Source organism: Drosophila subobscura, chromosome O (genome assembly GCF_008121235.1).
Source record: "Drosophila subobscura isolate 14011-0131.10 chromosome O, UCBerk_Dsub_1.0, whole genome shotgun sequence".
In the NCBI taxonomy this organism is placed as follows: domain Eukaryota; kingdom Metazoa; phylum Arthropoda; class Insecta; order Diptera; family Drosophilidae; genus Drosophila; species Drosophila subobscura.
The window spans coordinates 9659457-9676576 of NC_048533.1; the positions used below are offsets into that span (position 1 = coordinate 9659457).

General features: G+C 38.8%; 1 protein-coding gene across 20 annotated transcripts in view; it reads right to left on the reverse strand.

Annotated features, from left to right (window-relative positions):
• The window catches only part of LOC117897485 (TLD domain-containing protein 2), an 81726-nt gene that overhangs the window by 31363 nt on the left and 33243 nt on the right, over window positions 1–17120 (reverse strand). For 8 of the 20 annotated variants that reach the window (XM_034806358.1, XM_034806350.1, XM_034806354.1 and 5 more), the window contains exons 3-5: window positions 12701–13046; window positions 12122–12627; window positions 1653–1724 (exon numbers count right to left, since the gene is read on the reverse strand). The exons of 4 other annotated variants lie outside the window; for them this stretch is intronic. In XM_034806358.1, the coding sequence (XP_034662249.1) occupies window positions 1653–1724; window positions 12122–12627; window positions 12701–12961 (839 nt within the window). In that variant the 5' untranslated portion in view covers window positions 12962–13046. Of the gene's footprint in view, window positions 1–1652; window positions 1725–2294; window positions 2299–3692; window positions 3767–12121; window positions 12628–12700; window positions 13047–17120 lie in introns of those variants that run through there. 8 more of the 20 variants (XM_034806352.1, XM_034806363.1, XM_034806359.1 and 5 more) reach the window with 6 other exon arrangements.

Consider the following 17120-nt stretch of genomic DNA (forward strand, 5'->3'; position numbering starts at 1 on the left):
CCTGGGCTGCGATCAGTGGCAGCCACAGTAGGAGCCGTGCCGCCAAAGTTGTTGCCTTACTGACACCATTCCGCCCCGAGCCAAATGTCAACAACCCATGAGGGCTTCGGCTCAAGTACTCGGTGCTCTTTCGGTTACGGTTGGATACCCTTGAAGAAGGGTACCACGATTAAGCGAAGAAGGTTGCAACAGTGCGAGGACACCCTGAATAATCCACTCCTATAATTAAGTTTTCGTTCGTATTATTGTGCGTCGAATATCTGCCATTTTTTCAGACTAATCGGAAGTCTCTTACTTCCTTCAAGTGTATCTGTATCTTCTGCTAGCCAATTCCGAACTTTATTTATTGTTTTCATTGATTCATAGACTGTTCGAGTTTGAACTTAAGCCCATGACTCAGTGGGACTTGTACTTGTACGCAATGCGAGACGCACAAAAACATAAATTATTGAGTCTGAGTGCAATTGTGAAATTGATAATGGAAGTGCTTCTTTTACAGCTGCTGCGGTTAATGATTTGTAATAAATACCCAAATGAGTCATGGCAAATCGAGACTCGAGACTCTGGCCGCCTCCGCCTTGAGGTAGGTTTCTGATCTGTTTATTTGGCATTGACTTTGGTTCAAAGTCAGCGTCAGCGCCAGTGTGGGGTACGAGTATGTCCGGTCGAATGGAATGACCGGCAAAGCCTGGTCAGTCCATAAATGGTGTTCTAATCATATCGGAACTTTTCTGAAATTGTTATAGAGATTATGGCATAATCTCTTTGGTGGGGTTAAAGGTTTCAAATATAAGCTGGCGCTTTTTGGATTTGAAATGAAGTCCATTCAGTGACTAAGGATATTCCTTCTGCCACGCTTCGGCTTGAAGAGTGCCTTGAACTCTTGGTGGCTTCCCCGTATATCTAGTAACAATCTCAATTTTTTTCTACTGAAATAATTTCCCCTACAAAATCATTAAATACCTTATCGAATCACCGTTTCTCCCGTAAACACTTCAAAGTTCTACCTGTGTCCGTTCTATCTTTCAACATCAATTAAATATCAGCAATTTATTTATACTTATAGTCGCGTTCGTCGGGGGCTTGTAAATTATCAAAATTCGTTAATAAGACGACAGCGAACATTAAGATTATCTATAAATAATCTGACTCTGAGTCCAAGTGTAATTTGAACACTTGCCTCACTCCCTCACTCTATAAATTATCAACATTTGTCGTTCTTGCTGACTCGTTTATTTATTAAGGTAATATTTGGAGCATACTGCATTTAGTATGTAGTAATTCATTCGATCGTAAATTGTTTAAATGCTCAACGGTTATGGCTCACAATTGGCTGAAAAGTTTGCTTCAAAAATATTTTATAAAGTTATTGATTAAATATGTGTTTGTACATTGAATAAAATGTGTGTGAGAGCATGCTATAAATAAGAGTGCTATTAGGTCAGGCCATGCAACAATCAACAGAGATACATATTAATTATATATATATAGGATAATTATAATTATTGTACATATGTCAGGCAGTGTTGCATTCAAGATTCAAGGGGTTTCCTCTATGGCGCTGCCTCATTTGCATTGGCTTATGTGTGTGCATATGGGTGGGTGGGTGTGTATGTGTGTGTCTCCATGTCGAATTGTTAGTTGCAACTTACCTGCGAACGGGTATCGCCAAATTGTCAACACTGCGTGACAAACTGGAAACATCTTGACTAGCCCTACGTGACCTGGCACATCAGGAGCCAATTAAATGTGAAAATTGTGCCAAAAAACAATACGGGATATAATGGAAAAGAGAAGAAAAGAAAAGCGGGGGTGGAGAAAATCATAAAGTAAATTAAAAGGCAATTACGAAATGGAAAAATCGAAATATAATCGTATATCTGGGTTTAACAAACGCCAATTTGTGGAATGCACACGTAGTAGAGGGACGGGACCCATCCCGTCGTAACCCACTGAAAATCCGCTATCGGGGATCTGTTTCTATATATGTAAGATATGTCTACCACTTATTTAGTATTGGCACATGTGGTCAGGCTGAATTTGAGTGCTAATTGCTATAGAATTGTCACGTTCCTTGAAAAACGGAAGGCAAATGGCAGATTAGCGTAATGGAAGTATAAATTTAAAATATTTATTTCTTACTTTCGAACAAATGAATTAATATTTTGCATCTAAACATATCCGATATAGACCTAAAACATTACTGGAACTCTCACTTTTACTTTAAATAGTTTTGTTTGCTAAATGTGTACTAGGAGGATATATTCATTCAAATTTGAGGCAATGAGAACTACCATCTTTGGCAATCATTTTACCAATTTTGATTGCAAAATACTTTAATCTATCAAACACCAAGCCATTTTATGGTCCTTCATTTATATGTTTCAAGTGGCACAAAAAATTCCCCTCAACGCAGGATAGTAGTAGAGCAAAACATTTGAGATACAATCCATGGAACCAGAACCATATGTTTGCCAGACACTTTATCTTAATTTGGGGCAATTTTAGGGGAAATCATATATGGACGTACTATATGTACGATATATCGCACGCACGAGACTATCATATAATTGTACTGCGAATGTGTAGAAGTTGTCGAAGAAATTTATGGAATGATATATGACAGAGGTTTCGACGCTATATATGGGTCAAGGGAATGGCGTGACCGATTTTGAAAAATATTTCAGGGAATTATTAGTGGAAAATCTTTAAAAGTTTAATAAAAACTTTTCTAATTATTTAATTATGTTAGTTCCATTCTTTTGTATTCATTAATATTATACTTTGGTTAATAACCACCGAATATACATAAATAGTGAAAAATTATCTTGTCAGCATCAAAAATATTTTAAATTAAAATAGAATTCGTCAGAAATGCAATTAATTATGATAAATTATGTATTTTTTATGATAGAAATTCTTACTTATGCTGTTTATTAATTAAATTTAATGAATATTTTTAATAATTCATTTGATTTTAATGTATTTAGCTTGCAGTGAAAGTTATTGTCTTTTGCTTTGAGTTTTATTGTGCATTTTTGTTGGATTTTGGTTTGACATTGACCCAAAAATGCCCGAAACAGCAAGTCAATGAACAAACAAAAGAAGAAAGAAACGGAGAGGCAAGAAGAGAAGGGGAGGGAGCAAGAGGTCGCGGCTGCCTACGTGCGTGGGATCATGCGTGTGTGATCATACTTCATGGATTGTAATGCTCATAAAGATTGTGCTTTATAGAAGTGGAAGCTAAGCTTCTATTCTGGGAGCGTTTGTTAACTGCTTAAGATTGAACTAAGTTTTAAAGTTTAAAGAGTTATTATATTCGTCCATTGTTCAGAAATATACCTAAAATTTACACCCCATTTGACCCCATTCCAGAGCCAAGCACCCAAGTTTCTATATCACCACAATAGGTCTGCGATATATGTACATACATATGTACATACATATGTACATACTTGTAGTACATTGCCCAAAAGTCGGCTGACAAAAACGTTCAGCATCTAATCGTTGTTCGAGTATATTTTTAACGATCGCCCCCATAAAGATACGAATGACTGAATGCAGTGGGCAAATGGCCAAATAAGTACTTGTGTTATCAAGACCATACAAAAAACATAAAGATATGTGTGGGAATCCGAAATAAAGTCTCGAGAGTTTATAATTTAAGTGGATTGTTCCAGAAGTTGGCTTACCAATAATATTGCGAGGTAATTACAACGTTTTGCATGTTGTATTTGTTGAAAATCTTAGTAAATAAATTGTTTTGTCGTTACTTTCATTGCACAAAACTGTAACTGAAAGATACACCTTTTGTTAGACTCATTTCACGCTGAAAGGTACACTCAAATTAAATGCAATTTCTTGGATAACAAATCCCTATTATAGACAGCACCAAGAGAAGGAAATTGATGCGTGTTTAGGCCGATCAATCATCAGCCCCCCTCTCCGCTTCCCTGAGGATGGGGCGACAGATGAGGAATCGAAGTAAAACAAGCAAAAAGATAAACTCATTCGATTCCGACACTCTGTTGACTTTTAATGATTCAATTTGGCTGTCATTTGGCGGTAGTTTTCGTGTGGGAAATATTGATGACAAAATTAATTGACTTGTCAGAGTAGGCCCCACGGCCGGAGCCGCCTTCCCCAGTAGCTGGGAAATAAAAAAAAAAAAAAAAAGCCTCAGAGTCATTTCTTATCAAAAGACACAGACAAAGACAGAAAGACTGCAGCACTTGTCTCCCGTGGCATCACGTGTCTACTTTTCGTACTCTAAAGATATTAATTCCGTCTTTGATTCCATGGCTTTTTGATAATAAAATTATTTAAATTGGGTCTCTTCTCTCCTGTGCTTCTTTCCCAGCTCATAATTAGAATTTTTATACCGCAGTGTTATCTTTTGTTTGCGTGGCCTTTCGCTTACTCGAAAAAAGCAACAAAATAACGAAAAACAGACAAATGTGGGCAAAATGTTGTTTGTATTTGCTCGTCGCTGTGACTCTGGCTCCCGCTGCCAACTTAGCGACAAAAGAAAAAGGTTAATTGGATTTTTGGACACTTTGGCTAGAGAGCGAAATGTGTGCCATGCCACACAGGCAACGGAGGAGTGCACGTGATGTTTGCTTACGAACACTAAAGCCAGAGCCTAAGATGTGATAGTTAGTGGATCAAATCGCACATAGGAGTCATTTCATCTGCATATATATACATATCTTTGACTATCTATCGTATTTAGCTAACCATCCTATCTATTATAATAATTTTCCTATTACTCATTCATTCCCTCCATACCAAATTAACTTCTTTTGAAACCTCTTTAGTCTTTCGTTCCATCTTCCTTTTGTTTTTTATGCCCATTGACTGAGCAAACATTCACTCAAAATATTCATTAAACCCCCCCGGGGGCAAGGTCATTCATTATTCAATCTACACTTGAAATTAATCCTACCTCAAAACCCGCAGCGAGAAAAATCAACAGCTTGGAGCACAGATTTGGGTTAAGGTTAGAGAAAGAAAGAGGTAGCCCCCATCCATCCATTCGCACTACTTTTACCTGCTCTGCTGCTACCTGGTGCTATCATTAATATTATCTCGATACATGCATACATAAGTACATATTTACGTGTGTCTTTGGTAAATATTTAAATTATCTCTAACAGCACTCTTAGTCATGGAAATCGTCGCACATTTATTATAAATACAATACGACAATCTTTCGGAACAATTAATCGAATTTTCATGTGACTTTTTGTAATGTCTCTTCAGGCCGTGAGATCTCAAATGAACATATCATCAGTCCTCTTCTCATCGGCATGCCACAACTCGTTTGATCAAATTATATCTCATTTGTGTCTGATATTTACATAAAATCTAGTTTGAGTTTGAGTTTGGATATCTCTGTTTGCTATGGCATTTAGCAGATGGACTCTAATATGGTGTTTGGGGGATCGATCTGTGGGATCTCTGAGAAATTAGTAGCTTGTTGCCGGCATAAGAGAAGATATTTAGAAGATCTTCTCGACAGACGAGCCCCTTTGATGGTTCCCTTGATAGAACAAAAGATTTTCAACATTTCAAAGTGTTGTATTTTGTATATTGCTTCTGACCTTCACGTTTGTAAATTCCAGCAGAAAAAGGAATAAAAACAACATTTGCGTATTTTGGAAACCAGTTTGTTTTTTTTGCCCAAATTTCAAAATATTTACACAAACTGAAACGGACAGGAGGGCGGCAGGGAAAAGGCGGCAACGAGTGTTATCTTTCATTTAAATTGAAACTTGCTTTACGTAAAATTAAGATAAGAGCCCGTCTGTCCGCCTTATCAGTCAGTGGAAAACACCCGAACACAAAGCAACCACAGCGAAGAGACTAATTGAAATGAATGCAAATTTCATAAGGAAATCGAATTAGTTGGAAGGTATATTGCAGATAAGCAAGGTTTATAGTGATGGAAAAGTTCTCTGAGAATCAAAATCTTTTATTTTCAAAATAGAAATAGCAACCCAATTTATTCCAGAGAGTTTAATGGAATTCATAATTATAGTATTCGATTTCCAAAACACGAATTTCACACTTTCTTTTCCCCCATCCAAGAAATTATCATTTAATTTGTTTAAAGACTTCATTTAACATTTAAACATTATAAATATATAATTCAATAAGCTCTAAGTGGCTCCTGCCACATTTTGTAATAAATATTTGAGCAATTTGTATTTGTTTTTTAAATAAATTATGAATTATAATTAACACAGACACACACAAATGGGCACACTCAGGAGTAACGTTTTTGTGGAATGGAATCCAGTTTCAAAACACTTTCGATTTGCATAAAATTGTAATTTTTCGATCAACGGAGAGCATGCGAATGGAAACGAGAGAACGGAACGGATCACAGAACGGAGAACAGATCAAATGTCTCGCTACGCGACAGTTCCATTTCCAACTGACAAAAATGATCCCATGGGTTCTGTGGAGCAGAAATTCTCTGGGTCTGGGGTTCATTTGTTAATGGCATATGTGGGATGTTATCATATTGGATATGGTTGTATTTGTGTGTGCTCCGGCCTCTTCTGCTTATAAAGAGAGTGTTCTGTTCGTGTGACATTAATTTATAAACTTATATACAGACACATGTGTGTATATGTACGTACTATACATTTTTATATATATTTATTTATCAAATCAGCCAAGCGCAATAAAATGGCATTGTGGACTTTGTGCACACACGCACGTAATCATTCGGACTCGGAGACTGAAGCTCTAACGATCCACACAGATCTTCACTCCATTTCCATTTCCATTTCCACTTCAATTTCCATTTGGAACCCAAGCTCTTGTCATCTTGTGGAACCTGATATTCTCTCATTCTCTTTCGAAAGACTGCAATAATATCTGTTTTTGGGTTAACTCTTCCCTGATTTCTTATCTGCTGCGACATTTTAATATGCATGTATTTAAATACTCGCTTTTAGATATTCCTTCAAATATTTGCATGAATTTAAGAGTGAAAGAACAGTAGCAAAATGTTTTACAACGTCAAATAAAAGAGGATTTGATATGGGTTTGAGGGTAGAAATTTTTGGGAGGTAGCGAATGTATTACGGTCGGGAGTTGTGATGGAAACTGAGTTGTTTTTATTTGGTAAAGATTTGCTTTCTTCCAATTGGTATTTCAAGGATAGAATTGCATACGAAAAAGGGGCCTTTAGATTATAGCCTTAGCACAAATACTTCCATAATTTCAATCAGAGCATTTAATTAGCATAATAACGCGGGTTGCTTCCTGAATTTATCACTATATTTCGATTGTAAACTTTCTTTTTTGATTACCATAATAATATCATCTAAAGCTTGCAAATATATTTGCATAAATATATGTAAAAATTTACATATGTATAGCCAACAACTAATCGATGATTTGACGATCAATCATACAATCAGGGAACCAGTCAGCTGTCTGTTGGATTACATTCCATTATAAATGTACATATTAGCTTGTTGCGAATATTAATCGATCTGCTGCCAAGTTGAAGAATTTGTCAAGCACTGGCGGTTAGGGTAATCAATTTCTCTATAGTATAATACATTTCTCTACAATATGTTCATAATAAAAAAAACACACCGTTGAATAACACAAGCAAGTGAACCCATAGGATTACATCAACCGATAAACCTGTTCCCCCTGCCAATTCCCAATTGTATTTTTCAAATTGTAAACAAATAAAATATGGAAATCAGTCGAAATGTAAGTACCCAGTAATCGAATCTGTGTTACACCCATCATTTACGAGTATAGTGTTTGGAAGTCAGGTGCCCGGTGAGCCGGTCTACATTCTGTTTACACTAAAAATCCAATCGAAAAGTGTTCTTGCAATCTACTGGATATGATCATCATTTTAATATAATCTTTACTCTTTGAGTACTGGGTATAAATACTCCTAAAATATGGCCAAAGGTGTGTGGCTCTAAAAAGTGAATTACGGCTCAATTGGCTGTTCGATTCGTATGGCCCATAAAGAGAGATAGATGCTGATACGAAAACGAACCTCTACTCGTATGCCATGGGCTTCCATGTGCTCCAGCTCTAGCTCTTTGGTCACCCCACCTCATAAATCTTGCGATTATAGACCATTGGCGTCGTACAATAAAGAATACTTTCCAGCCATAATATTTCCCAAGTGCTTGTCACAAATTTTGTGTTCAAAAAAAGGGTAGAGAGAGAAAGAGAGAGAGAGATATTGACCGGCGACTGGTGGAGTACTGCTGCACACAGCACTGGAAAGTGTACTTATAACTCTTGAAGGGTTCCCCATACTACACACATATGTACATACTTATGTACATATGCACATACATACATACATATGAAGGTGTGTTTTCTTGCACGAATTTTTGATAAGTATAAGTGTTTTTGGCATTTGTTTGATATTAAGACAACTTCAAGTGTGAAAATGACATTTGTTTGATTTCCAAAAATAATTTGCTTCTATAAGAAATTAGTCATGTTTCACATGGATTCTTGCAATTTAAAGTACCTAAAACGGGGCTGTGAATCAGAGAAACTGAGATTTAAAGATTAGGAAATGTTATTATTGCAGTAGAATGAATCAAAAACGATCACACTCGCAGATGTTGCAAGTTTGTGCAGTCTTCAATTCCCCTATAGGTTCATTCTCTCTTATTCTTTTATTGTTTGAATCTCTTGTATCTTTCATCATAATCTCTACCATGATTGCTTCATTGATTTCTTAATACTCTCAAGTATAATTTCTCTGTCCAGACACTTGATTTGCCTTGAACCTATCAATATTATCTATTCAATTGTTTTTGTTATCAAACATAATAAGTGTGAGAGTGTGGAAACTTAAGATTTATTATTTCAAAATTTTTGTTCCACTGAAGAGGCTCTTTAAGATTTAACCAAAGGAAAAGTACATTTGGGAAAAAACGGTTATCAGCTACACGTAACGCCACCAGTTTCTATTCTTGGGCATATTTTGTCAGCACTCATTCTTTTTTGCATTGCCTGAAAGAGTTTTACCCAATTACTCTCCACGTTGTAGACCTTATACTCGTGGACACACTGTATCTATTAAAGTTAAGAGTACTCTAACTTCTCTGACGATTTATGATATTTGCATACGCACCACACACATTGCATATAAGCTGATTAAATATTTACTCAAATTGTTTTAGTATTTAAGCATCTACCGAGCACTGCAAGCAGCCAGCGCAGCCCCCTTCCCTGGCACTGAGCATCATTCATTAGACAGACAGACAGATAGAATCGGCAGAGAAGCACAGTGTGCGGCGAATGGTAGCAACAGAAGCTACAGCAACTCGTAAATTGGTGTCCCCCAAAGCCGTGTGCGGGGGAGACGACACGTCGCCAAACTGTGCAAACACTCACGTGAGATCCACAGACGATGGAGAAGCCGATGCCGATGCCCAGGGGCTTTGGTCAGAGAGGGGCTCTCGTTTGTTTGGGGGCCATGAAAGCTTCATTTTGGGTTTTTTATTTGTGCTGGCGACTTAAACACGACCTAGCATTCAAGCCATTAATGAACCAAAAATAACTGCAAGTGCATTGTTTGGTGTGTATTTTATTATTAATCCAATCGAATCGAATGATTTGAATTTATTTTGTAAAGCTTCAAATTTGAAATCAATGAAAATTTAGGTGTGCTCTCAAGTTTAAATCAATAGAATCAATGGAGTGCCTTGAGATGTGAATTTGTTAAGGAAAAATCTTTATATATTTTATGGAGAAACATTTCGCGAGTAGGTTAAACCTTCTACTACTAAGCCACACTGGGAAAGGGCCTGGTTACGTTTTGTATCTTATTCCCTGCGTTTCTAGTGCAAATTGATGCTTTGACCATCATAAATGCCTTCCACTGGTCACTGCCATATCGCGTGCCAGAAAAACGTGATGATTTCCCAGTTAAAGAAACCTCAAACTACGAGAATCCGAATCAACACAATACTTAGTACTCGTAGACCTGCGGTTGGGGGCACACTTGGGGGCATCAACAAATAGTATCGTCAATTAGTGTTATTGTCGTTGTCGCTGTCGTTGGACAATTCCCAGATAGTTGTGTGTACAACGATCCATTAATTCGTTGCCACAACTTTAATTGACATTGAAAATTGTAAAGTGCGGCATGCGACCATACGAGTTGTCCACAGATCTTTTACATAAGATAGGGAATGAAACCTGATCGAGATATATGTACATGTATGTGTGTATGATGTCCAGATGATAATCTTTACCAATGAACTATCATCAATAACTAATTTGCATGGGCCTGTCGGAATGCCAGAGGTTTCGTTGCGTTTCTGTTTCTTTTAATTAAAAAATGGACCAAAGTTCAAGAAACAATTTTCCATTTGCCTTTGGGGAAATGCGGGTTTTCAATTAGAACCAATCTTTTGGTTATTGGTTCATGAAATATTTTCCCCTCTTTTCAGGAAAACTCACACTTTGAGAGGCAGAGAGAGGGGGAAAAAAGGCGCAGAGAATTTCCCCATTGTTTCTCGTTTTTAATTAAGCGAGACCAGAAAACAGAAACACACAGAAAACAAAACAATCAACAAATAAACAAGAAAATAATTAAAAATGCAAAACAATACGATATACTTAATCGAGAAATTGAAATCAAAAATCGAGACAAGAGCAAACTGTGACATGAAAATACGATATGTACGAGTATTCCGAAAAAAAGGAGAAATTATGGTAATTAAAAGTAAGATAAAAGGTTGTGCTTGTTTTTTAAGGAAGCACAAAATTCAATCACACACAAAAAACAAAACAAAAAACAAATTAATCAAAAGTAAAACAAAGAAAACATCATGCAGTATGCGGGAATGATCACATCTGAGATTGTTAGGAGAGAGAGTATCATATTATATTTTATGATGGGATTTGTTAATTGACTGGTAAGGCCCTGGGGGCTAGGATTTTATGTATAATTATTATTATAATATCTACTCGTTTAATGAGGCTTATTTGGTATGATAGACACTCCGCTAATGGCCGCCGCGGCGTACGCGTACCCCCGAAGGCTAAAAAGAGATCGAAGCACAGAGTCGGGGGCGTTGTCTGAGCCAATGACTTGGCAACGGGAGGTAGAGGTCGGGGTCACGTACGATACTCGTCTGAAGGTCAATCGTTGGCAGAAGAGAGGAATAAGCACTGGGAATGCCATGATTTATGTTTTTTAGCTACTGAAAGCAAGCTAATTCTTATAATCTGCCGATATCTTTTGTATTTATCTCCCTTAAATCCCCAACTTTATTGTTCCCCAATTCTTCGCAATTTTTGTAGGAAACACTTTTCTTTTAGTATACCTTGCTTTTTATAAAAGTAAACGGTTTTTGTCTTAAAAGCTGTTTAACATTTTCTTTCTTTGCTTTCCGACTTTTCTTATCACAAGAAATTCATGTATTACTCATTTGGAATGAAAGCATAGAGTAGAAAGTATAGAAAAGTTTGAGTAGATAAGGTTTGAAGCTAAACGAAACTCATTTCCAAAACAGACATTTGAAAACCACCTAAAGAAAGGGTACATGTAAAGAGCTTAAGACTTTCAATCTTATATTCAATTAAACTTTTATCTGCATATTTCTAGATTGTTAACCTTCCAAACAGAACATTTAAAGACCACCGTAAAATATTAATGATTGATAATTCGAGCATACATTGCGCGTTGTGCGGCAGCGCCCCTCTGCCGTTGCAAGCTTTGGTGTCGCTTGGGCTACCCAACCTCAACGGCCCTAATAAGATAAATGGACTTATGCCAAGACTTTTGCAAGGGAATAAACCAGAAATAAGACTCAACGATTCTCCTCACAGCAGGAACTGTTCGCATTTTTGGGGATCGGATCAATATTTCATTGGTATGCGTCTTTCGAATGAGTGTTTAAGGTGTGTTTCATGCCATCAAATTAATCACAAGTTTCGACATTTGTTAGTTGAACATTTGCATTCTCGGGGGAAATTTTTAGGGGAAGGGTTTCTCCTCAATCGGATGCAGCTTTTTATTATTGTTTAGTCACGTGGCAAGGCAAGGAATGGCGTTTGTTAAACACGAGGGAGAGATTCTCTCAGAGAGTCTCGGACGAACCTGTTTTTGAAATTATCTGGCACAAATATATTCCACCAGGAGTGACGCTTCTCGCGCGGAAAGTACTCTCCATGCTCGCGGGGATCAATGATATCATCGTCCTCGTTCTCGTTCTCGTCCTCGTCATCGGCATGCCGGGCAGCGCTACTATCATTCGTAAGGTCGCTGTTGGACTCACTGTAGGTCATGCCCGCCGTGGAGTCGAGACTCCGCTGATTGATATACTCCATCTTCTTGCGCCTGTGGCGATCGAGTTTTGTCTGCAGGGAGCTGCGACGACGACGCTGGGGAGCCGCCTCATATGAGGAGTTCAGGCCCTGGAGCACAGGACGGGGTGTCTGGCTACCATCCTCGAAATATGTCTGTTTGCCGGGGTCATTAGGGGAACTGGCGCGTATATTCTCCTCCGAGCTGTAGACAGGGATCTCGGGACTGTTGGTGGGTGTGCCACTGCCATCGCTCTTCTCGCTGCGTACAGCCGATTCATACGAGTCTTTGGTAGAGTTCTGGCGAAGAGAGAAGAAAAGAAATGTGCTATAGGTACTACCGATTTGAGATCTTTGGGTTGAGGATTCTTACCTTACTGCTGTCGCGACGTAGAAAAGAGACTGCAATCGAGCTTCGTCTCTTTTGGCTTTTGTCCGATTTGAGGCCCGAGAAGAGGCCCAGCGCCAGGGAACTGCGCCGCGGCGGCTTTTGGGGCGGCAGTGGGGCTGTGATGTTCAGGCTGCTCTCATCGGCGGCATCGCCTTCGTGCTCGTCGATGTTCACCAGCGATGGTATAGAGGCGCTGGCCCAGTCTTTGCGCAGGCGATACTTTCCGTTATCGATGATGCTCATGTTGTGGCTATCGGATATCGGATATCGTCTATCGATTTTGGTTTCACTCGCTTAATTTGGGGGAGTGAGAGTTTACCGTTATGCGCTGCAAATATTGTATTTTCGATTAATTATCGATAATTATCGACATATCTTCGCTGCTAATTGCTGCGCTCCAATTGTTGTCTCTCTCTCTCTCTGTGTTTCTGTTTCTCTCTCTGTTGCTGTGATTGCAAAACTTTTACTTTCAATGAACCCCATTGAACCGAACATTAGCGTGGTAATTAGCAGGCCGTTGTCGGTCGACTGGAACGACTGTAACGACTGTCGTTGTTGTTGTCATTGTCGGGGCGTTGACAACAAAAGCTAACCCACAGCTACATATATCTCCCTCGGAATATCTACTCATAAGTGCAACGCTGGCGCACGAGAGTCTATCCATCAAATGGGGCTTATTACTGGCATCACACAAAGGGGAGGGCGGGTCACAGAAGAGGGAATAGGAGAAGGCGGGCATCAAACCTTGAGTTCATTCTGGGATCGAAATTTGCATATTCAGAAATGCTTTGGAAACAATTTCTTTATCAGGGGATCGTATATTCCTATGCACAGCAAAAACTTTAGAAGAAACTAAATAGAGAAACTCTCAAAAACGAAACAAAACAAAAGCGAAGGAAAAATGTTACATGGGGAACTCTAAACACTCTGAAGAGCTCTTCAAAAGAAACATACATATGCGTACAGAACAATTTGGACAAATTCCGCAAGATTTATTTGTTCTTTGGGTTATAGCGTTGTGAAAAACAATACTCATTGTTGCCATAATCCTCTCACTTTTATCCCCCAACTAAATATTGCACAATATTACGCTTAAAATAATGATATATTAGCCACTCCATTAGCAGGGGAGCAGAGGAATGTAAGTGGGAGCCCCATCCACAGCCACAGCAAAAAAGTTAAAAAGTTAATAATGCAAATTAAATGAAAAACTTCATGACATCATAGTCGTACTCGTACTCGAATGAGTCGTCGCTTTTTGCGGGGTCTATAACAATGGGAGACACAGAGATACAAAACCCAACCTACGACAACAATCGACGCGACATACAGGGCCTACAGGCAGAGAGGCAGGGTGTTAGAGCCATGGCTTATTACAGAAACCAGCACGAAAGATTCAATGAACAACAATTGATGATTATACGATGACGCTGACTGACTGAGAATCGCGGACTTGGCTGCGAAACTGAAAGTGTTTCCAGCCCTAGAACTTGGCTTACAAACGTATCTCGCACGAAGAGTAGAGAACAATAGATTCGAAAGCGACAAGTGATTTAAGGGGCGTCTCTACAGATGTTTGTACTCCTACACATACCTACAGAGAGATACAGATACATCTCTAAACAGTTGTTAGGTGCCACAATTTAACGCCAGATCAAACGCCACGCCAAAGTCGTGTGTATAAATTTCCAATTCCCACGTTTTGCTCAGGAGATCTTATGAGATTGCGATTCGAGCCAATTATACCCTTGAAGAGGGAGGGTATTAGAGGCTTTGCAGAGAGCTTTGCTAACTGGTTTGGGTCTTAAGGTACTGTATAGATACGAGTACTTTCTTAGTGTTGGAAACTCTTTTATGTTTATAACACCTCTGGCCATTTTTACAGATACGAAGGAAGTGATCTGTAAATAATATTATGATTGTTAGATATTCATAACTAGAAATCTCCGTAGCATCAGCTATCTAAGCTTTGATTTCATTATAATTATACAAATCCCATCTTGCTCAGCATGGAATTATCTTTTAGGGTATCCAACACATCAATTTCAGAGTCTAACACTTTCCGTTTATCTAAATTGGTTGCCAAGTCCCACGTTTACCAGAGATCTTAGTGAGCGCATCTAAATTATAGTTAATGTTGCCAATGAATCTGGGGAATCGAGGTACTCGAGGGAGGAGAAAGGCGGCTAATTGTCGGCTTAGGTCATTAGACCCCACACGACAACCGACAGCTGACAACCACGAGTTTCATCCCTCGTTGTGAATCGAGAGTCAAGTTTTGTGGGACTTGTTTGTGGGGCTTGTCTGTGCCTCAAGTATTGCCTGTAGCTCCAATGATTAGATCCGCACTTAAGAGCTCATAAGTGGGGAGGTCTTACATGTGCCTGTCCCTGGTACAATCTTTGGAGAAGCGCCAAAACACTTGACAAAAAGCACTTCCAGGGAGGGGCCCTGGATCTGATTCTACCATAAAATCCATATAGGAAGCAAGCAATTTGAATAAAGCTATGATATCCCATAAAAAAAGGTAACCTTGAAACTCAAAATTCATACAAAACAAAAGGTAGCGACCACAACCGGTCGTGCTCCGGTCGCTCCAAGGTGTTTACACTGTAAGCCGGAACGGAACGATGGACGGACGCTGATGAAGTGCAGTAAAAATGATAAAAGATCACGCTTCACGTTATCCAGAGGCGACTCTGCCTCTGGGTCTAACTCTTTGCCATATTCACAATTCAAAGACTCCGCATATTTATGGGGTCGTCAGTCGATCAATTGTGCAATGTCCCGCCGCATAAATGAATAAAACTCTCAATTTAGGGGGAGCCTCGCTCCTCACTGTGTCAATGTCATGGCATTTCAAGCGAATAAAACCAAACATTCGACGCATTGGCCCACTATTCACGTATTTCTGCTCATTCAGGAGGTTATTCATCTTTCTCTATCTCGATTCGAATCGGTTCCATTCCCATGGAAAATGTGTGGAAAATGGAAAATTTTCCAATGCAAATGGAAAGAATGGAAAACTACAGCACGTGATAAGCAATTGTCGGCCTGATAAGGTCGCAATCGCAGTGGCAGTCCGCACGAGAGCTGTCGTTCGATGTGTTCCTTCTATGGAAATGGAGGAGGCGGCAGATTGAGAGGAGGAGATTTATGTGTGGCATATAAATACATCTTTGAAGGGGGTACGGTTCTCGTATCTGTTGTGTTTCCAATTCTCAAAATGGCAGCAGAAGCTAGTGAGAGCACAAATTATAGGGGAACTCGTAGGTTTTCGACTTGAAGATACCCCTTTACGACGAATATAAAGATATTATATGGACAGAAATGAGAGTAAGATGTAATGTAGATATTTACATGTGTAGCTTTGGAAAATGTAAGTACCATAAATTAAGACCTATCTTTAAAAAAGTAATGGGTGTCAAAACTTCATTATGATGATCGAGTGAAGGCTCTGGAGCCACAGACTCTCTGACTTGTGTTGCAGTTGCAGCTACAATTTGCAATGTATTGCAAGGTCCATTGAAACAATACGCTGATAAACTGGGTAGACTGTGTGGACGGGGCAACGAAGGTCATCGTTCATTAAATGAGAAAAATTTTCCACATTCCGATTAAAAACAAGCAAAAGGAAAGGCAAGGCAGAAAATAGAGTCAAAGAAAGGAAACCGAACAATCAATGAAGGGAACCATCATTATGATTGCAACGGAATTTTACAATTTGTGTGGCCTTCAAGCAAGCGACAGTTAAACTGTCAGTTGGTTTTTGATTTATAGCCCACGCTAAGTGCTTAATCTATCAGCTTAAGGTTTATGATATCGGGGGAAATCCTATAAAGAGAATATACATAGCTGATAAGTCAAGCGGGTCGGCCAAAAGAATCAATCGAATCAGCGCTAAGTCGATTATAGAACATTATAATCGATCATTTTCAGTGTATTCGATTTTTGTATCAATCATAAAACACAATAATGGTTCCAAAAAGGGTGCAATTTCTTTTTACAATCGATATTAGTACACAACAATCGACTGTACAGCACAATAATCGATTGTAAACTCATCGGCAATAGGCATTGGTTTTTTTCTAGGGAAAAAAGCCCACGCTCGAATAAAAACCATTTTATGTGGACTATAAACCCAAATCATTAATGAAATTTAAGCCAACTTTCGTCCAGAGTGGCGGCAGCAGATCAACCATTAAATTGCACTTTCGTTTTCAGAAAGAAGGTAACAAAAGTATACACATGTATCTCACAGAAACACAAACGAGCACACACATACACACTGAGGCATGCAGTAGGTGCACACGTTATGGGGCCAAATGAAATGAAATGCGAACAAGCAGAGGAGAAGGAAAAGCCGAGACAAACATGCAACAGACAACATGGATATAAATAA